This window comes from Anoplopoma fimbria, chromosome 15 (genome assembly GCF_027596085.1).
Source record: "Anoplopoma fimbria isolate UVic2021 breed Golden Eagle Sablefish chromosome 15, Afim_UVic_2022, whole genome shotgun sequence".
Lineage (NCBI taxonomy): Eukaryota > Metazoa > Chordata > Actinopteri > Perciformes > Anoplopomatidae > Anoplopoma > Anoplopoma fimbria.
This window is the reverse complement of record NC_072463.1, coordinates 16,989,010-17,008,640: the sequence shown is the minus strand read 5'-3', so window position 1 is coordinate 17,008,640 and position 19,631 is coordinate 16,989,010. Positions and strand designations below refer to the sequence as shown.

Here is a 19,631-nt window from a genome sequence, read left to right as displayed (position 1 = left end):
AAAAAAAATGAACTTTTCGATTTTAGCAAATGGCTGCAATGAAACAAAGAGTGAAAGCCTGCTTATACTTTCAGAGCTTGTTACAGGTTATACTATTTGATGTAACACTTGAGCGTTAAGATCCTGTTTGGACAACATAAAAGTGATGCTTGACTCATCACTTCACCCAATTAATTGCAGCATTGGCCCCGAGAATGGAAATTCCTTCCCTACTGTGTACTTGGTTATGGGCGGCTTGACAATGAAGTTATCTTAGGTCTCAAATTAACCACAAAAATAAAAACATTCCACTTCCTCCTTGCAGATTCAGATATCTATCTGTGATATTTCTGCTGCCAAGCCATTGGAGAGGAAGTGAAAAAACGACATTCCAGCAGCAGCTCGTCTTAACCCAAATCTCTCCCCAAGGTACCATGATAAGCCACAGACCTCTCTTGTTAATAGAGTTCATCGGAACTACTGCCTGCTGAAATAGACATTAATAGTTCCAATGAAATCTGTTAACAGCGGTGCCTGCAGATTATCCTTTCATTGTTTGTGGAGACACACTTTGCTGTTTGACTTTTTAAAATAGCAATTTTTATTGCTCTGAGCAGCGCAAAACTATATTTATACACATCCTTAGGTTTGGGCTGGCAGCACAAGTTTCAGAGTAAGACATCTCGAAACCCAAGCCAAGCAAACTGATAATATCTGACTCGTAAAATACCACAGGGTGAGAGTAAGCAAATATGTGTTTTCGCTCTCACTGCATCACTCCTGTATTTACGTTGCAGTTTGCAACGTAAATACTGCAAACATCCTTATAGAGGCTTAACAGACCAACAAATTCCTACACTGGGTGTGCCCACGCCCATCAGCACGGATGATTCAAACTGAGGGGTGGGAGACTCCTCCTCTGGCCTTCTCAGCGTACCATTCTACCTAAACAATGGGGGCCGCTGCTCCTTGCGACAGAGCGATCTGTGAGCCCAATGGGCAGGAAGGGCTTTATGTAACAACAGTGGGAGAAGAAAGAAAGTCAACGATGTGTGTCGAACCACAGAACTTGCAGAATCAACAAACCCTTTGGCTGTTTACCTGTTCTTTAGTATGCTTCCTATGCTAAGACATGTTCTGTAAATATTAATACTTGTTATAATTTCAATGCAGTATGCACTACTGCGTATGGACCTGTCCAAATTGACTTCCTTGATGTTATGGAGGGGAAAAAAGCACATTTTCAAATCATGAAAATTATTATCTTTAATGTAAAATATTATTAACAACTATGCAGCCACACTGCACATCAACACTGTGAAATATAAACCTCCTGATATTATTAACAACTGTGTTTACAGCACTGCTTTTTGACTTCATTGCTCTCTTCTGCCCGTGTACAAGAATCAGTTTGAAACAGGTCAGAACAATAACATGCGGGGCAGCACAATCTTACAAACTTTTTGATAAATTAAGTACAGTTTTCTAAAAGAGTCAGATAAGAAGGAGTGAGTGAAGCGAAAAGAAGCAGTACAGCTTGAACTAAACATTTCGGGGTTGGGCACAGAGCAGTAGGAAAACTTAACCACATGTGTTTGTAAAACCATCTCCAAACCATGGAGTGACTCATGTAATTGGTCTCAAGGCCAAATTTAAGCTTTTTTTTTTTTTTTTTTTGGAACGGGCTGTGGAACTCCATCTCTAAAAGAAAAAAAATCTGTGTAAAATACTCTGACCCAAACCCCACCGCAGTGAGCACATTCCAGATCAATGACACATATGTCTTGTGGTCCAGAATTTGTGATTCTCCAACATGTGGACACAGTAACAGTAAAGAACTACATATATTGTAGTTCAGTCTCTGAGCACTCAAATGTCTGCTGACAAGTCTCTTAAGGAAGTGCCTGTGGAGGGAGGAGAGGCATATTTCCTTTCCCACGACATTGTTTTTCGTTAAGTCTTTGCCATTATTCTCAGGATCTCAAGATATGGCAACGCTGTATGCAGGAGCAGGCGTATCAGGGGTGGTTTTGCCCGGCACCTTTAGAGTGTTTGACTCCATCAGGGTGCTGCCGCTGGACAGCGTGTTGGTCGTGACGTTGCGAGAGTTATGGAACGCGGTGAAGCATTCACGGCAGCGTTTTCCAACCAGGTAGACAATTTCAAAAATGGAGAGGAGGATGCAGGCCAGGCTGGTGACCACCATGAAGATGGTGAAGATTCGTTTCTCAGTGGGCCGAGCGATGAAGCAGTCCACCTTGTTGGGACAGGGCTTCTGTTCGCACTTGATGAGCGAGGGGAAGTCGTAACCCTCGTAGATGTGGTAGACGAGGTAGACGAATGTGGCGTCCACACCTATTTTGAAGACCAAAGTGAGGACGTAGGTCCACCACAGGCCGCCGCGCTTCTTGCCCGTGTTCTGGTAGAGGCGGCGGCAGTTCTCGCCATACTTGAGCCGGTGTTTCCGTTCCCTGTCGTCCCTGTAGGCCACATGCATCACCACCAGGAGAGAGGGGCAGGTGACGAAGATGAGCTGCAGGGCCCACAGCCGGACGTGGGACACGGGGAAGAAGTGGTCGTAGCAGACATTGTGGCACCCGGGCTGAGCTGTGTTGCATTTGAAGTCTTTCTGTTCATCGCCCCATACCTTCTCGGCAGCAACCACAAACACCATGACCCTGAAGAGGAAAACGATAGAGAGCCAAACTCGGCCGAAGGCTGTGGAGTACTTGTTCACCCCACTGAGGAGACCCTGGAGGAATGCCCAGTTCATGACGAGGTTTGTTCACAGTCCGTCTTCTCCTCCTGCTGATGGAAGACAGAGGAAGCTCTTTTCAGTTGAAACGGCACAGACAAAACTCAGGTATCTACCAGCCTGAGACGAAAAGAAAACAGTCATAAATGTAGAAGAAGGCTGAGACAACAAAAATCGGAATGAGGTAGAACCGGATCATTAGCAAATAAACTTGTTTTTACGTATCTTTAACGCAAAAAAAAAAAAAAAAAAAAAAAAAAAAAATCGAAAAAATGGGAGCAAAATGAGCACCTAAAAAGGACACTTAAACTTCTATTAGACAAGATACTTTCTTGTCAAATAAGCAGAAACGTTTTCATTTCTCGCAGTGCTAAGCCACAGTCAGATAAATCTTACTCAATCAGCCATTCACTTCCTACGACTACGGCACACGCGTTTAAGTTCGTACTTTCCGTGCGCAGTTGCGCGTAACCCCCCCCCCAACATCCACCTTCTAAAACAGTCTAAATCGGGTAAATGCCGACAAGTTCGCGTAACTGTCCGACTCGGAACTTTACATAAACATTTGAATACTTACAGTTTAAAACGCAGCTGACCCGATCCAGCGTCGGAGCGGAGGAGCAGGCTCTGTTGGATGAACCTCACCGATGACAGTCTCTGTAGATTTCTCAACAGGACGGGAGTGGAGGGGGTGGAGTTGTTTTCCTTTAATGTCTTCTCTCCACTCAACCTGCTCAGGTGTGGCAGCTACAGCGCACCAAATACTTGTTTGTCCAATAAGGTGAGGTGAAACGGCGACGCTTGTTTCATTTATATATTTATAGAAGTTTGGACAAACTTCTTTAATTACTTTTAATTACTTTTAATCAACTGTTATCAAGTCTCCATAAAACCCAGATGGATGTTTGAATATATTAATGGGTTTCATGTACACTATGAAATGATCATGATCATTTCATAGTGTACATGAAACCCATTAAATAGATATATTTGACCATGCATGATTTGCATAGTGGATCTCTACTTTGGAACTAACTTAAATGCTATGTATTAAAATAAATGTGTTTATAGTTATTTAATTATAAAGACTTTGACAACATTGACTGAGAAAGTTAAAAATCAAAATAATTATAATAATTATGAGCTTTAAATAGGAAGCTCTGCAGCTATAAAGAGTTAAACCAGCAAACAGCAGATCAATGTCACTTTTTATTTGTACAAAGCAAAAGGCATCAAGCTGTAGCTTCTTTATAAAAAATGATGTTTATTGAAATATTTACATGGCGGATGATGTGTGCTCAAAGTACAAAAGACCATGTACACACTCTTGCTCTCACATATACACTGCCCCCATTGACACATACAAACGAGCACATTCTTTTTTTTCGTTCACACAAATTCTCCACAGTCAGAGATGATGACTTTCTGCTTCGGCTTGCCGTCCTTATTTCCCTGAGCCTGCGGAAATAAAAGCACATTTAGAAGATACAGCAATTTCCTGCCAAAATTCTGCCTGATTGTCTTAAAATTGTACATGCTTTAATTACAAAAGAACCAACTGTTATCAATTTTACATTAAACTCAGATGGATATTTGAGTTCCACATTAAACGGTACAATTATAATCTAGATAACATTGGTGAACAGTATGATCAATAATATTATCTTTCTATTTTTGCAACTTAAAAAACAAGATGTACTTAAAAATACTCATCCCCTACTTGTTACAAAAAAAATGGCTTAATGATATGATTATTGGTTTGTAGAGATAAGATACTCTATGTCCTAACTGTTACTCTAAATTTGGGAAAACTTGTGGATTATATTAAGGAGCAGGGTGTCTAACAAGTGTATTAATATGCAGTTCTGTAGCCTGAGAAACTTTGAGTACCACACACTTTCAGACTATCTACAGTAAACCTAACAGACTATGTTTTTCTGTTTTCATTTATTGTCTGCCCCTCTTGGTGACTTTTTGTTTTTTGGTTTTTTTATTCTGGTCTCCTTTTTTGAGTAGGTGGGGGAGCTTAGGGTTCCTGTTTTTGCTGATATTTTTCCCCTTTTTTCTTGTATGTGAATTTTGAAAACAAATCAAGATAAACCTCACATCATCCCTAAAAATCAATCGCATTTGGTAAACAGGTTTGTTAATTTTGTACACACGCATGCTTTATTCACATGTAGCAACAGCGAGAAGCAAACAGTTATGTTCACATTTAAAGAACACATTGGGTAATACTTGAAGTTTGTTAATGACAGCCCTTTTTGCTGTGAGTTATTTAAGCCTTTATTCACACTGAATTAACTCCTCCATTTTACAAAAATTTAAACCTGTGATTGTATTTTCTAAATCAAAAATATTTTGCCGTATCAGTGAACCCTTTTCACACTTACCTCCATTGCACGGAGCACATCCATCCCCTCAACCAGATCTCCAAACACCACGTGTTTATTATCCAGCCAGTCTGTTTTGTCAGTGGTGATGAAGAACTGAGAGCCATTAGTGTTTGCCCCAGAGTTGGCCATGGAGAGCTGCCCTGTGAGAGCAAGAGATACAAGGTTTGGCCAGTTATCCACAGGATCCGCTCGTAAACATAAACCATGATGACCACCAACATAGACTACAAGAGCTCCACGCAGGACTCCTCACCTGGCGCTGTGTGTTTAAGGACAAAGTTTTCATCATCAAACTTCCGGCCATAGATGGACTTGCCGCCGGTGCCGTTGTGGTTGGTGAAGTCGCCTCCTTGGCACATAAACTGAGGGATGATGCGATGGAAGCTGCTGCCCTTGAAGCCAAAGCCCTTCTCATGCGTGCACAGGCAGCGGAAATTCTCTATATGGAATTTAACAATAGATGCTGGTGTTACTGTTTGCCCACAGATTATGTTGTTTCTTAAAAGGGGGATGATATAATTAAGCACTTGTGGTTTCTTGTTTGTTGTCATTTGAGTGTCAATTCTTTATGCAAGCGATCCTAAATATTATGTAGCTGCAGTATGTATTTTTGACAAAGCCCTACAAGATACACACCTGCTGTCATGGGAACGATGTCAGCCCGAAGGAGGAAGCGTAGTCTCCCGGCTAGCTTGTTTCCAATCTTGATGTCCATGTAGACCTGAGGATTAACTCTGCCCTTTTTAGCTGGAGGCTCAGCCTGCAAAAACATATAATGCTTATGTCAGTAACTTAACATAGTTTGGAATCTGAGGCACATCTTAGAGAGAAAGCCATCCCACCTCCTCTGTTGCAGTGTTGGTTGTTTCTCCACCAGCTGCCTCCTTATCAGCCTCCTCTGCAGTCTTCCCTGAGAACTTCTTCAGCCAGTCATCGTCCGACCACACTGACGGAAAAGCAGGGTTAAAATCAGAATCACAGATTTAAAATCACTTAAATTTATGGCCTCTAAAAATCAGGTTTGCGTCATTTACCTGGTCGAGAGGAACCTTCTTTGATTCTCATGGGCTTGGCGGTGTTGACCCGGATAGTGCGTCCAAAAAGCTCAGACTCATTCTAACAGAAAAAAAATAATAATCAACATTAAAGCAGAAAGCGCATTTAGGACCTTTCGGGTTAATTCACAACAGTTAGGTCTCAGAAACAGAAACAAAACTTCACAGATATGAATGTGCAGCAATGGGATCCACTTACCATGTTATCAATAGCTGCCGCAGCATCCTACAGAAGACAAAGGTCATAAAAAGGTTATGAACTCAGAAATATTTACCATCAAAGTCCCCTCTGTATGTCAATAACCAACTATGTTAAGATGGAATTCACCAGTCAGACTACCATATATCTAAAAAAAAAAAAAAAAAAAGACAGCAATCCATGCAAACTATGTAATAAGGATGCTGTATTCAATTCCTATTCACATATTAAAGAACAGCCATATTAATAACAGGAGATATCCACTTGTTTAACATCAAACACAATTTTTCTCTTGTGACGCTAATATGGTTTACACTTAGTGCATCGTATGTTTTATTGCTGTCCATAAAAGTAAACTCCATAAACAAGCAGATGGATGACTGTGTGTCGTTGTAGCTCAGTTCAGGTATGTACATGTTCAACATCTCTCTCAATAAAGCAAATACACACTGAATTACGCTGTGTCTATGATCTTATTCAGGTTAAAGCTATTCATTTTAAATGCATAATCATTCATCAGAGTCTTGTCTTTATTGGATTCCTTTCACAATACTGCAGCCTTTTTAGTGTGTACTTCACGTACCTCCCCCAATTCAAACTCAATGAACGCGAATCCTCTGTGCTTTTCTGAAAACAGAACACAAGACACATTATTACAGGTCAATATATTCCTCTCAGCCACAGTGATTAAATGGTAGATAGAAATGTGATCTTACCTGTTTCATAGTCTAATGGTATCTGGATGTCTGTGATGTCTCCAAACGGAATGAAAGCTGCATGTAAGACCTTCTCATCCACCTCCTCAGCCAGCCCACCTGACACAAACACAACATTTAGGAAACAAGCCTAAGTATCACATTCAGCTGGTGGGACGCGTGGTGCGTTCAGGAACAATAAGAACCTTTGGAATCCTGAGGCCAAAACTTTTTATGTTGTTTTTACTTTTATGCATTGCACAATAAACACGACGCACTTCACGCACGGGGTCGAGGAAACTGTGTGCAAAGTTTAAAATCAGCGACGTTGCCGGGTTTTGCAGTGACGCGTTCACGTTTTACCGGTTTTTCCACATAATGTGCGTTTTACATCCATTTGGTTGTGTTTCATGTTATTATTTATACTCTAATGTTCTTAACGTGTTGGCTTAGTTCACTGGAACAATGTCGATTTAACGTGTTTTTAAAGAAAAGTAACATTTACTTACCAACATACAGCACTCGTTTGTTAGCCGCCATATTGGATGTGACCCTTCAACTTTGACCCCCGGCAGCTTCTCATTGGTGCACTGAGGCTGAGCCCGCCTCCCGCACGACCAGGTCTCCTCTACTGCCACCTGGTGGACAAAGCTGTCATCGCTCCAATTGCACTGTTTTCTTATTTCATATTAAAGGATCATCAGGATCTCATTTCTATTGTGGATTTAATAAAATAAGTCTTGTCACACAGACTTAGAGAAGAATGAAAAGAGGAAGCAATGACATTTAGACAAGCTTTCAAAAAGTGTTAGATATATCCTGTGTTAGAAAACAGAGGATAACTTAAAAATGTCAGTTTGAACATGAAGCTGATTCCTTTAAAATTGTATTTTTATGGTCATATCATATTGTTATTATTTACAAAATGAGGGCTTAATATCAAACCATGCGAAAGTGCTTGTTCGGAGCTTGTTTGCCACACTTTGATGGGTTTTCATGGTAATGAAGTCATGGACAGCTGATCATTTTTAACAGGGAAAATGTTTCCCCATCTTATGTAAAAGAAAAATGTGATTGTTTTCTTTCAGTGCCCGGACTATTCTGCCATATAGCCTGGCATTTTACCTTTTCGATGCATCACTGACAGGTAAGTTTGTGTCAGACACACACTTACACCTTAATACAGTAGGTTATATGTAAGCATTAAAGTAACAACAGTGGTAACCTTGATATATCATCCCTTTATTGAGAATTCCACACACCCATGATAACATGATAGGATGAAGGAGTCCATCATTTCAAATCAAACATAAAACTTTCAAGCAAAGAAAAAGAACAAGGCTCATATTTTGTTTAGAAGATCGGTTTCTCTCCTTTGCCACAAAATGAAGGACCTTCATTCAAGATCCATTTGCAACATTGCTTTTGGTATGCTGTTCAAAAGTTTTACAGAACTAGAAAATTATCAACTGTTGTATTTTTCAAAATGTTCAAGTATATTTTTGGAATATTTATTTTCCTTTTTTTTTCTTCCTTTTTGCTGATTCTTCAGAGGAGTCAGTTCTTTGGGGTTAGTGTAGTGTGTCTCTCTGCATCTCTGCTCATTCTTCTGCGCCCTGAAACCACACAATGACATTTCATTACTACCACAAAACTTAAATGATGTAATTATAGCTTGACTGATTATGTTTTATCATACCATTTCAATACAGCACGCAGTCTTTAGGATGTTGCAGCAGCAGCTGTAGTAGCTATGCTGCCCACTTTTTGAGTGGCATCTTTCTTTGCCTGGTGGGCTTGTAGCACGGCGACGGCTTCTTCCACCTTGTACAAAAATAACATCACTCATGACACATTTATATAGATAACGGACATTTCAGTGTGACATTATTGCAAAGATAGAGCTAGCCAAGTACCTTTGAGCGCAGAGACTCATGGGACTCCAGCATATGGAGCAGTTCAGAGTTGTCAATCTCCAGCAACATGCCGGTGATCTTTCCTGCCAGGTTGGCATGCATGGACTGAATCAGCGGGAAGAGACGCTCACCTATTTGGGGAAAAATTCACAATGAATCAACCTACTAAAAACATAAAATCATTACAGCTCATTCATTATGTCGTCGGATTCTTACCAAGCATCTGTTTCTGCTCCTGAGGGGGTGCAGCAGCCAGCATGGAGGCTGTGAGAGGCTCCTGGCCCTGAACGTGCACAGCTGCCTGGGCCTAAAAAGGACAAATAAATAACATACAGAAGAAATTACTATTTAGAGTTGGAGGCTGGATATGATAGGAACACAAGATGACGTAATTGGTCTCTCACTCATACCTGCTGTAAGTTAATAGGTTGCACCACCTGGGGGTTGGGGTTACGGACACCAGAGGCATATTTGTAAGGAGGCATGGCCCGGGGGCCGGGGACTCCCATTGAGGGACGGGGAGCCATGGCCTGTCCAGAGGCTAGCAGCAGAGAGGAAAATGGCGCAGGATTTAGTGGTGTGACGACCTCTATTGTATATGTGGCTTCAATGACTTCAGAGATAAAGATTAATTGTTATTAGTGAATGTACCTCGTGGGCCCTGACTGCCGCCACCAGGACTCATGTGTCTCAGGTTGGCACGGGGTCCTGGCTGACGCAGCGAGCTGGGTATTCCTTGGAAACCACCTGGGAGTGACAGAAGTAGAGCCAAAAACAATGAGACGCGATACAAAACTTAATAGCTTTAAAATGTTTTAAATTCACATTAGAGTAAAACTTTGTATGTTAGGTAACTGAAAAAATATGAAAGATAGATGCACTATATCTAATGCTGTGTGCTCACCTTGACCTCTACCACCTTGCTGCTGCCATCGGGGGTTGGGTCGCATTTGGGCCATCTGATTTGGTGCATAGTATGTAGTCCTATTCTGGGCCTGGTGGGTCATAGAAGGTCATATTTATGATTTTATGGCATTAAAGTCACACCCCACTGAAACTCTGTTTAATCTGTGGCATTTTTACTTAATTGAAATTGAAACTAAAGTATCAAAAGTTAGCCTGGTGACCTTTGAGAAATGCACTACAAAAACTTGGAATTGTAGGGAATTATTTTAGCTTTCTTGACATTCTTAATTTAAATAGTATGCCAAGTATGTTAACTGATTTCCAACCTGTATTAAAAGGCGAATGTAAGTCCATCATTCCCTTTCCTTGTAGCTCTGTTTTTGGTTCAGCAGCTATTTGCTCACGTTGCCAGTCTACAGTTTGATGCTGGGACGGTATGGTACATAAGCTTTTTAAATATAAACTTCTGCCTGCCAGATGAGAGTGGTGAGACTTAACCAAAACAGCAAAGTTGCAAGAATTAAAATAAAATGAATACACTGAAAAGCTTTGTAGAGTCAGATGATAGTTATCCGTGGGTTTGTCAATAGGAGCAGCTATCTTAACAAACACTATCTTGTCAGACTTTGATTCTCACACCTGAGGCACAGCTGGCATGAAGTAGCCACTAGCGGGCTGGAACTGGTTGATGATGGCATTAGCCGGCATTGCCCTCATGCCAGCAATACGCTGCATGTACTGGTTGGTGAGGTGGGCTTTGCGCTCCTCTTTGCGCTGAGCAAGAGCCACGTAGAGCGGTTTGGAGCCAACGATGCGTCCGTTCATCTCGGTCACGGCCTTGGTGGCCTCTTCGGGAGAGGAGAAGCAGACAAAGCCGAAGCCCTTGGAGCGACCCTCCTCTAGCATCACCTAATAGAGCGACAGATTGTGACTGGTTAATATAAAATTCAAAGTATTGTTGTTTCATACAACACTGTTGTTATATTTATATTGCAGTGATAATAACCACTTCTCTAGTGTTGATGCATTGCTACATCTGTGTCATCGTTCTCACCTTAGCACTTGTAATAGACCCGAACGGAGTGAACTCCTTGCGCAGTTTCTCATCATCTATGGTGTCATCCAGGTTCTTAATGTAAAGATTAACACCCTGAAACCAAAGACGGACAATCATGATACATTCATAGCAGCTTCTTTGACAGTGGCAGGCGGAATTTTAAGAATGATTTGATTCATTAAGGGCTTCATTTCTACAGACCTGATAACGACTGATCCTCTCTTGTTTCAGCAGCTCAAACTTCCTCTTCAGCTCTGCCTGCCGCTCCATCTTCTTCTGAGCCCGGCCCACAAACACAGTCTTCCCGTGGAGTTCGGTGCCGTTCATGTCCTCTACAGCCTTTGGACAAAATCATAATTATCTGAGGTAAATACCAATAAAGATTTGGTGCATTTCCAAGGGGCCAAAGTACCTTGTTAGCGTCCTCATGTTTCTCGTAACTAACGAATCCAAAGCCTCTGGATTTGCCAGTGGGGTCTGTCATCACCTTAACGCTGAGTGTTTTACCTGCAGAGGTTAAAGATCAGATGACCTGATGTTAGACAGCAGAACTAAACCATATTAAAGTTTGGAGTAATGCCAATTTATCTAGTCACGTTTTACCATATTTGTCAAACAGCTCCTTCAGGTGGTCATCAGTCATATCATCTCCAAAGTTCTTAATGTAGACATTGGTAAACTCTTTGGCTTTGGCACCAAGTTCAGCCTCCCGTTCCTTGCGAGATTTGAAACGACCCACAAACCTAAAGACAGAGGAAGAGCAGCGAAAAACACTCTTGTAAAACATTCTTGACAGAAATTGGAAACAAACTAGGATCCTTTTTCCGATCTAAAAACACTTGATCCTGGAGAGGACGACCTGACCACGCAAGCACGATAAGTAAAAGAGTACAGGGACAACATCCACAAAACAAATTCACAGCTACTTCATCATTTCACTCATCATTCCTGGTGTACACAATGAAAAAAAAACATCCAACTGCGGTTAATATCACCAGAGGCAGGCAGATATGTTGGCATGCTAGACATCACAGTGACAACCATCTTTATTCGTGGTCCAAAACTTGATGAGGAGGTGGATGGAGAGGGATGGAGGAACAGAGTCTCACAGTACAAAGTAAAGCTGAGGAGGACCAAATGATCTTATATACCTTGCTATGACGACCTCTCCCCTTCCGCCATCCAGTATTGCATTCCTGCATTCGATCCATCACTAAAAACACACAAGCGTGGTCATACACACACACACACGTACATACAAACACTCCAAGACGGGTGACCAGCGAGGGGACAAATGAGGCAACAAAAAATGCGTCTTGTAGGAAAGGTTAGAGTGAGTAAGGGCTTTTAGTTTGTTATCTATCAGATCAAAGGTTATCTTCATACTGGCGGTAGTGAGAGATGAGTTTATTAGTCTGATTATTCACACACAAACTCACCAACTTGAAAAAGACACGAAAAAGTCAGTTCACTCAATACGTGTAGAACAAACAAGTCAGGTTTTTACACAAAAAATACCACAGATTGACACATATATACGCTTTTACTGCACTATTATCACCATAAGCTCAAAAGTACCGCACCCTCTACAGCTGAACTTTCAACGTCATCATAACTTTGAAGTTCTGTTAAATTGTTTAAAATTCAAACTAAATTCTTTAAAATACTATCAACAATGGACGCCCCTTTAACCCCAGATCCTAGATGACCGGACACTCACACCTTGCGGTCATTCAGAAGCATGCCATTCATCTTCTCAATGGCACGATCAGCAGCATCCTGGGTCTCAAAGTGGACAAAAGCGTAACCCTTGGAGCCATTTTCATCACACACCACCTGGAGTAGAGGAAGACATGTGGTTAAAAGTTCATCCAGTAGAGAGGCATCATGACGGATACAAGCAGTTGTTTAAAGCATAAGTTCAAGATTTTGGGAAATATGCTTCTTCGCTTTCTTGCTGAGGGTAAAACAAGAAGATCAATACCACTCTCAAATCTCTCCACTAAATTTAAAGCTGCAGCCAGTTAGCCTAGCTTAGCATAAAGACCAGAAACTGTGGCAAACGGCAAGCTTGGCTCTGTACAAATAAACATGTTGAATCTTGTTTATTTAATCCACATAAAAAAAACAAAGTTTAAAAAGCATAATTTTGTGGTTATACAGGGGTTGTTTTGCCAGTTTTACACTTCAGTTGTCACTTCAACAAGATAAAGATAACTGTTAATTAGTGAGCTTTAGACTGTTAGGAGTATTTTGTCACCTTTGGAAAGAGCCAGGCTAGATGTTTCACCAGTGTCCCTCCTAAACTAAACTAACCAGCTGCTAGCTGAAGCTTCATATTCAGAATGGTATCGTTCTTCTAAGCCAACTTTCTTCAAGAAAGTAAATACATTTGTTTCCCAAAATGTAGAAGCACTGCTGCAAAGATGGTGTACGAGTTTACACAAGAACGCTTTAAGTGCATAAGAATATTATTCAAACTAATTTAAGCACAAATTGTGTGAATTTTCTGAGCAGGAACAGGTTTCCCAAAAGTGGGAATATATACAGCATAAAAGAAAGTGCCTTTTCTTTTAAGTACCTCCGTCACATTTCTGACAGTTATACCTTGCAGGAGAGGATGTTGCCAAAGGCAGAGAAGGTGTCGTACAGGGCTTTGTTGTCGATGGACTTGTCGAGGTTCTTGATGAACACGTTGCCCACTCCAGATTTCCTGAGGGAGGGGTCTCTTTGGGACCACATGATTCTGATTGGCTTCCCTTTCACCACGTCAAAGTTCATGGTGTCCAGGGCTCTCTCAGCTAGAGGGAGGAGGGGGCAGAGAGGTGGAGGGAAAGGTCAGGGCTAGTTGTTTATATGGAGCCATGAGATTGAAAACATATCAGTGACATGTATGCATACTACATAACATGCTTCCATAACGTGAAACTGAGGTGAAGTGTGTTAGTCTTAGTCCGTTTGTCCTTCTGTGCATTGTGAACTAAAATGGAGAATCCCTGCTGCCATCCCATTAACAAGGCACAAGTACTATGGTTTAGATACTGCAGTAGACCACGTGGCAGATGAGCAGCTGGGACAAGTGTTGGGGACAGCTGCAGTGGGCAAGCTGGGAGCACATGTCACCCCTTCTCTAACTCGCCACATGCTACTGGGCCATGTCCCACCTCTGCCAGTTGCAGTAGCAGTGCAGCTGGCCCTCAGATAACAAAATGGGCTTTCATTGTGTTGTTAAGCTGTGAAAGGTTTGATTTATTAAATCATTATGTCTTATTTTAACATTATTTAAGCACAAAGGTTCAATTTACACCATTTCTCTCTCTCAGCTATTGATCTAACTCTCATATAGGCTTTCATGTCTATGTGGGCACACATGCCAAAACATCCTTTTGTTCAGTCACTCCACAGCAACAGACACGCACACACACACACACACACACAGGCCAGGCTTTCCAGCTAAAAGTGTCTGGTAAACAAAACGGAGCTGCCTTGCGTCTGCTGGCATCAGCAGTTTTGCTTGCAATTGTACTTTACAGCTCGTTTGCTCAGGGTAGGTGTGTGACCGCTGTCAAACATGTGGTCTTCTGGAAGGTTCCGAGTGGATATTGTGGTTTTCAGAACAGCCAGAGTGGGTCTATGTAATGCATTATCCATATTCTATGTGATGTCATTCGTTAAAATATTGATGGCGTTGAATTGCTTGTCATTGATAACCATTTCTGTCATGTTAAGAGATTAAAAGTATTGCGTCCAGGCAAATTTTGGGCTGCACAGAAAATTGTTCTATATTTAGAGAGGGGTCCTGGGAGGTATGTGCTGGCATGGAGCGTGAGTAGAGCATTCTCTGCCATTGATGGGGAGGAGACACTCACCAAGAATGCTAAGATGAGTGATTACACATACAGACAAGACGTGAAGAAATCCAATGGAGGTTTTGCAAACAACCTTGACTGCTGTTATATTATATCAGATTTACTGACCAGTTATAACTACAGGCAGCGAGCTATTGCCCCACAGGCACACAATAAGGCCCCCCCCCCATGTCTACACTTCCAACAACAAATGGTGTTTTCTTACTGGTGGCCCTTCTCACATTTATCCAAGTGAGTGACACCACCTTCCTGGATGTGAGCCAGTTTTAACCTGCCGTTACTCCAGCTTTGGGTGTCCGACTCGAAACACGGATAAATTGTGACAGGTGTTCAACGTTGACACAAGAGGCAAAGAAGTCCACCCAATGTAAACAGTATCACAAGGCCCCCAAAGAATACCACAACACCTGCTACTGTTGCTCAATGCTTTGATGCCATTCCGGTGGATTACCGACTGACACGCATTTTAAGTGGTTAGGATAGAACAGGTAAACCAGCTGTATGACTCAGATAATTCCTAACAAGTAAAAACGGGAGGCTGGATCAGGTCTTTGATATAAATGAACACCCACATAAGACATACAAAGCAGGCAGTGCAGGGGTTAGTGTTCAGCTGTGCTTGTCCCTTATCTTGCTGTCAGTGAACATGGCATCAGGGGAAAATGGGAATTACTTTATGTAGGAGAAATGGGTCATTTTGGCCAGAATGAGTGAGATCTGCAAAGATTGTTTATTTCCAAATGATGGGCTTGAGATGATTGTTCACTATGCATGTGTGAGTGCTTTCACTCTGGCAGTGACATAGTAGCAGGAGTGAGGAGTATACAACAACTGGGGCATGCTTATATGGGTCAAAATGAGTCCTCCAACCAGTCTGGGGAGCCGCTCGTCTTACTTTGACTGTATAAATATATTTTTTAGTTCAGTTATAGTCCAGTGCTTTGTATTCATTGCCAGTGTGTACCTGGTTTTGAATTTGGTTATGCAGAACGTTTTACAAGTGACATTGAAAGCATACGGTGACATTGTCAATATTTAAAAAGAGATGCATGCTTTTCTGCATCTTGCATCCGCATGCTGCATAATCTAATATGCTCAAACTGCACACTGATATCACAGGCCAGGTTTATGTTTCTTACCATCAGCGGGTTGAGAGAAGTTCACATACGCGTATCCCAGGGATCGCCGGGTGATCATGTCACGGCATACCCGAATGGAGAGCACCGGTCCGGCTGGGCTGAATTTCTCATACAGCATAGCCTCCGTGATATCGGGGTGCAGGTCGCCAACGTAGAGAGAAGCCATCGGATAACTCCCGGTCGCTGTGTTCATATCTCGGAGTTCACAATAGAAATGAGAGCCAGGCTTAGATTAAAAAAACGCCAGAAAAAAAAAAGCCGGTATGAGCTGTATTCCGAGTGGGACCTGCGCTTCAAGTCTCCCAACTATTAAAAAAAAAAAAAAAAAAAAAGAGACTGCCGTCTCTGTGGTCCAGCTTGGTGAGAATAAAAATAAAAAGGTCAAACTTGAAAAATCACGATATAAAATGATTTTTTTCTTAAGTCTTCCTTTGGTAGTCGCCAACTTCTGTGAAAAAGCCCGATACCTCCTGTTTCTAGTATTTTTGTAAATTAATATTTTGCTGTTTTTTTTTTTGTTTTTTTTTTAAACGTTTGTATTTTCTTCAAGTATATGTTCTTGTTTTTATTAAGATTTTGTGGATTTTATATTTTTTTATATTATTTTTATTTTAAGTTTTTCAAGAACGGTGAGTTAGACACTCACGGTTGTTTTGTGGCCAGGGAAAGAGACTGCGTGAGGGAACTCATGGGCACTTTATAGAGTGTGGCAGTGCGGACGAAATAGTGACCAGGGTCACGCATGGGATAGAAAAAAAGAAAAACACTACTGAGCATGCGCTGTAGAGGGGAGAGAGCGCACTGTACCGTCCTAACTGCAGAGCCCAACTCCCCACAGCGACATCTGGGTGGGAATACTAGAGGCTCTCACAGAAGCCATGCTCTCGGTTTTTTAGACTTTGAAAGAAAAAAGGCTTCTGTCATTTTATTTCTCAATACATTTATTTATTTATTTATTTATTGAAGTGCCATTAGAAAATATTCATATTAAAGATGCAATTATTCTGCTTTGTCCATCCTCCTGAGGATAAGAGATGGAGAAAAACAAATTAGTCTCAACCACATGCTTAGAAAATACTGACATAGAATAGAATAGAATTACCTCAACCAATCCGGGAAAGTTGAGTGCAGCCCTCTCCTTCTGGGCTCCTGTTTTCTTTGTATCCCATCCATCCATGCCTTTGGAAAACTGGAGTTTCGAAAGAACGGTCGGTTGGGCATCATTTGATTCTTCTTGGGGCGTCACTGCCAGCCCCTCTCTCATTTTGTTAAAATCATTCTGGTTTAGGACATTCATGTCAGCTGTCGAGGGGATGTCATCATCTTGTAGAGCTTCTGTGTCAAAAATTCCAGATCTTCCAAAATGGGAAATGGGAATTGCCAATCCATCAACTAGTGTCAGATAATTAAAGTCACTTCCTAGTTCATTTGCACTTTGATCTATGACCATGTTTGTGGGCATGTTCAGAAGAGGCTCCTGATCTGTGGATGAAGGTTGAATCTCAGTTGACCGGATGTCACTTGCCTGTAACTTAAATGTCAAAATGTCCTCAGAATTGATCTTCTCGCTGTGTCCAGTATCTCGCACCTGTCCAGGTAGCCAAAAGGTCAGCCTGGCAACTGGGTCCTGACTCACAACCACCACAGCCTGACGGGGTCTTGATACAGATGTACCAGAAACAATTGTGGCCTCAGTCACTGCACGATCAGACTGCATGGCTTCTGCAACAGGAGCACTGGAGGTTTCTTGCGATTCAGAGAGACGTGGCTCTATAGGTTTCTCGACAATGACAAAGGGGCCAGTGCTGACCATAGCCTTGGCACCTGAAACGACACGCTAGGTCAGTCACTGTGGAGTTAAGAGAACAGAAACTCCATTTATTGTGGCACCTTTTGACAAAACAAAGCACCGACCTTCAGGAAGGTTCTTGATTTGCAGACCTTTACACTTTGATGTACAGCACTTGCATACTTCTACATTACCACTAAGGTCCTCCCATCTAGGGAGAAAAAAAAGAAATAAAAACTTGCACCAAGTCATGAAAAAGGTCACAAAATACATGTGATAAATGTAGAAATACCTTGACTGGATCAAGTTGTAGTTGCATGATTTAGAGCCAAAGTTGACCCCCTGGTCTGAGATCAAGACGCTGCAGTGGATGTACAGCTTCAGAAGAGAGTGTTAACAAGGTCATACAGTTAGAACAGCAGAAACATGTCAGTAAAATAAAGAAATGATCAAAACTCACCTCAGAAATTAGATAAGATGTGTTCAGAACTAAATTAACCACATCCGCTCTACCAGAGGCCACAAATTGTACAACAGCATGAGGGGAACCCAATGGGGCTGTGCACCTGGCGGAGGGCAACGGCATCACAGGAGATTAGAGCATGGAAAAATAACATTACAAATAATTCAACCAATTGGCTGCTTACCCTTTATTCATTATGACTGGTTGCTTGGGCCTAGTATGAGGCTCAGGAGATGCAGAGACAAAACAGGACTGGATGAAAAGCTGCTGCCGCTCTGGCATGGTTTTGGCAGAAACCTGGAGGTTGACAGACTGACCTCTTGTATAGATATTAGAGTCTGCAGTGCTGGTCCAGGAGGCTGCATAGGCAACAAAACAAACATTTGTGACTACAAATTAAACAAGCCAACCCGAAAAGCATATTCTTGATTCACATTACTCACGATTCATGGCGTCGATGTTAAAGGTCTTTCCATTTTCAGGAAATGTCATTGAGTCAAAGAAGTTTGGATATGACCTGAAAAGACATGCATTCTCCTTAAGTATGGTTATTTGTAGCCACTTACAAATGATAATGTAACTCAGTGAATGGACCTTTTTGGGAGGCAAGAGATGTGAACTGTGGGCGGAGCTGGCCACCAGGTGGTGGGAGTCGTTTTGAGATTCAAGTAGAGAGAGTTGGTAAACCTAACAAAGCCATTCTGCATCTGTAGGAAAGTAACAAACACTTAAAAAAACTGGAACTAAAAGTGACTAGTTAAGAATTTGGTCAACTTACCACAGGTGTAGTTCCACACTCATCCAAACTGTAAGTGAAGACAAATTGGTTTGGTAGCTCTCTGTTGCTATAGCAGCCGTCACCAAACTGTATCTCCTCTCCAGTCAGCAAGAATCCGTTGGAGCTCCTCTTATCTACCAAAATAGTTATCTTTGATTCGTCACAAAACACTTCTACTCTGGGAACAAAGGGGATGGGAGGTAATTCAGAGAGCATGTGAAAGGCAGGGCCATGTGAAGGTAAATCAAAATTTCTTTCAAAGGGAAGAGGTACGATGCCATCAATAAATCCTGGGACGTCATGGAAAAATGTGGCATCCTGATTTTTTATTACTGATTGAGCAGTAATATAATGTCCCAGAATAAGGCAAAGAAATATCTCTATTTCCCCCATTGCAAACCTCAAAGTGTGCCAACCACTCTGACTAAACCTCCTTGCCCAGGTGTGTCATTAATAAGGTGCAGGGGCAGGAGGGACAGGTGCTGGCAATCCGGCTAACGAGACCCGCAGCCAATTATGCTGCATTCAGATGAGAGACCAAATGCTTTTTTTATGTTATTTGTGTGATTAAATGTGAGAAGGGAGACATTTAGAAGCACTTATTAAGAAAAACTTAAAATATGGAAATTGTGCAT

At 41.7% G+C, this 19,631-nt stretch overlaps 4 protein-coding genes across 4 annotated transcripts; all 4 read right to left on the bottom strand.

Annotated features, from left to right (window-relative positions):
* Positions 1-1,315: 1,315 nt before the first annotated feature.
* On the bottom strand, positions 1,316-3,394 carry LOC129103493 (gap junction beta-4 protein-like). Its single transcript, XM_054613992.1, has 2 exons — positions 3,312-3,394; positions 1,316-2,787 (listed from the first exon to the last, which is right to left on the bottom strand). Exon 2 carries the CDS (start codon positions 2,750-2,752, stop codon positions 1,961-1,963), a length of 792 nt encoding a protein of 263 aa, XP_054469967.1. The 5' UTR covers positions 2,753-2,787; positions 3,312-3,394; the 3' UTR covers positions 1,316-1,960.
* A 545-nt stretch (positions 3,395-3,939) lies between these two features.
* ppie (peptidylprolyl isomerase E (cyclophilin E)) lies at positions 3,940-7,646 on the bottom strand. Its single transcript, XM_054613296.1, has 10 exons — positions 7,589-7,646; positions 7,101-7,199; positions 6,968-7,011; positions 6,385-6,411; positions 6,165-6,246; positions 5,973-6,076; positions 5,767-5,890; positions 5,384-5,569; positions 5,128-5,270; positions 3,940-4,192 (listed from the first exon to the last, which is right to left on the bottom strand). The coding sequence occupies exons 1-10, from the start codon at positions 7,617-7,619 to the stop codon at positions 4,124-4,126; spliced, it is 909 nt and encodes a 302-aa protein (XP_054469271.1). The 5' UTR covers positions 7,620-7,646; the 3' UTR covers positions 3,940-4,123.
* Positions 7,647-8,300: 654 nt separating this feature from the next.
* pabpc4 (poly(A) binding protein, cytoplasmic 4 (inducible form)) lies at positions 8,301-16,301 on the bottom strand. The gene is made up of 15 exons (XM_054613796.1): positions 15,967-16,301; positions 13,566-13,759; positions 12,679-12,794; positions 11,562-11,701; positions 11,371-11,465; positions 11,160-11,297; positions 10,956-11,051; positions 10,541-10,810; positions 9,900-9,990; positions 9,647-9,742; positions 9,406-9,536; positions 9,212-9,302; positions 8,996-9,126; positions 8,779-8,903; positions 8,301-8,695 (listed from the first exon to the last, which is right to left on the bottom strand). Exons 1-14 carry the CDS (start codon positions 16,157-16,159, stop codon positions 8,802-8,804), a joined length of 1,884 nt encoding a protein of 627 aa, XP_054469771.1. The 5' UTR covers positions 16,160-16,301; the 3' UTR covers positions 8,301-8,695; positions 8,779-8,801.
* A 625-nt stretch (positions 16,302-16,926) lies between these two features.
* On the bottom strand, positions 16,927-19,445 carry LOC129103616 (zona pellucida sperm-binding protein 3-like). Its single transcript, XM_054614163.1, has 9 exons — positions 18,997-19,445; positions 18,813-18,925; positions 18,662-18,735; positions 18,403-18,577; positions 18,216-18,321; positions 18,048-18,133; positions 17,881-17,966; positions 17,069-17,790; positions 16,927-16,987 (listed from the first exon to the last, which is right to left on the bottom strand). Exons 1-9 carry the CDS (start codon positions 19,387-19,389, stop codon positions 16,949-16,951), a joined length of 1,794 nt encoding a protein of 597 aa, XP_054470138.1. The 5' UTR covers positions 19,390-19,445; the 3' UTR covers positions 16,927-16,948.
* Between the last annotated feature and the right edge of the window lie 186 nt (positions 19,446-19,631).

Excerpts from the sequence above, each read along its gene's own strand:
- LOC129103493 (XM_054613992.1), bottom strand. The coding sequence starts at position 2,752 with ATGAACTGGGCATTCCTCCAGGGTCTCCTCAGTGGGGTGAACAAGTAC.
- ppie (XM_054613296.1), bottom strand. The coding sequence starts at position 7,619 with ATGGCGGCTAACAAACGAGTGCTGTATGTTG. Across the intron at positions 7,200-7,588 it reads CAAACGAGTGCTGTATGTTG|GTGGGCTGGCTGAGGAGGTG; the intron begins GTAAGTAAATGT and ends TGTTTGTGTCAG. Across the intron at positions 5,570-5,766 it reads CATCGTTCCCATGACAGCAG|AGAATTTCCGCTGCCTGTGC; the intron begins GTGTGTATCTTG and ends AATTCCATATAG.
- pabpc4 (XM_054613796.1), bottom strand. The coding sequence starts at position 16,159 with ATGAACACAGCGACCGGGAGTTATCCGATGGCTTCTCTCTACGTTGGC. Across the intron at positions 10,811-10,955 it reads GGTCTATTACAAGTGCTAAG|GTGATGCTAGAGGAGGGTCG; the intron begins GTGAGAACGATG and ends TCGCTCTATTAG. Across the intron at positions 9,991-10,540 it reads TCATGCCAGCTGTGCCTCAG|GCCCAGAATAGGACTACATA; the intron begins GTGTGAGAATCA and ends ATGACCCACCAG.
- LOC129103616 (XM_054614163.1), bottom strand. The coding sequence starts at position 19,389 with ATGGGGGAAATAGAGATATTTCTTTGCCTTATTCTGGGACATTATATT. Across the intron at positions 18,926-18,996 it reads AGTGTGGAACTACACCTGTG|ATGCAGAATGGCTTTGTTAG; the intron begins GTAAGTTGACCA and ends ACTTTCCTACAG. Across the intron at positions 17,791-17,880 it reads AATCAAGAACCTTCCTGAAG|GTGCCAAGGCTATGGTCAGC; the intron begins GTCGGTGCTTTG and ends GTGTCGTTTCAG.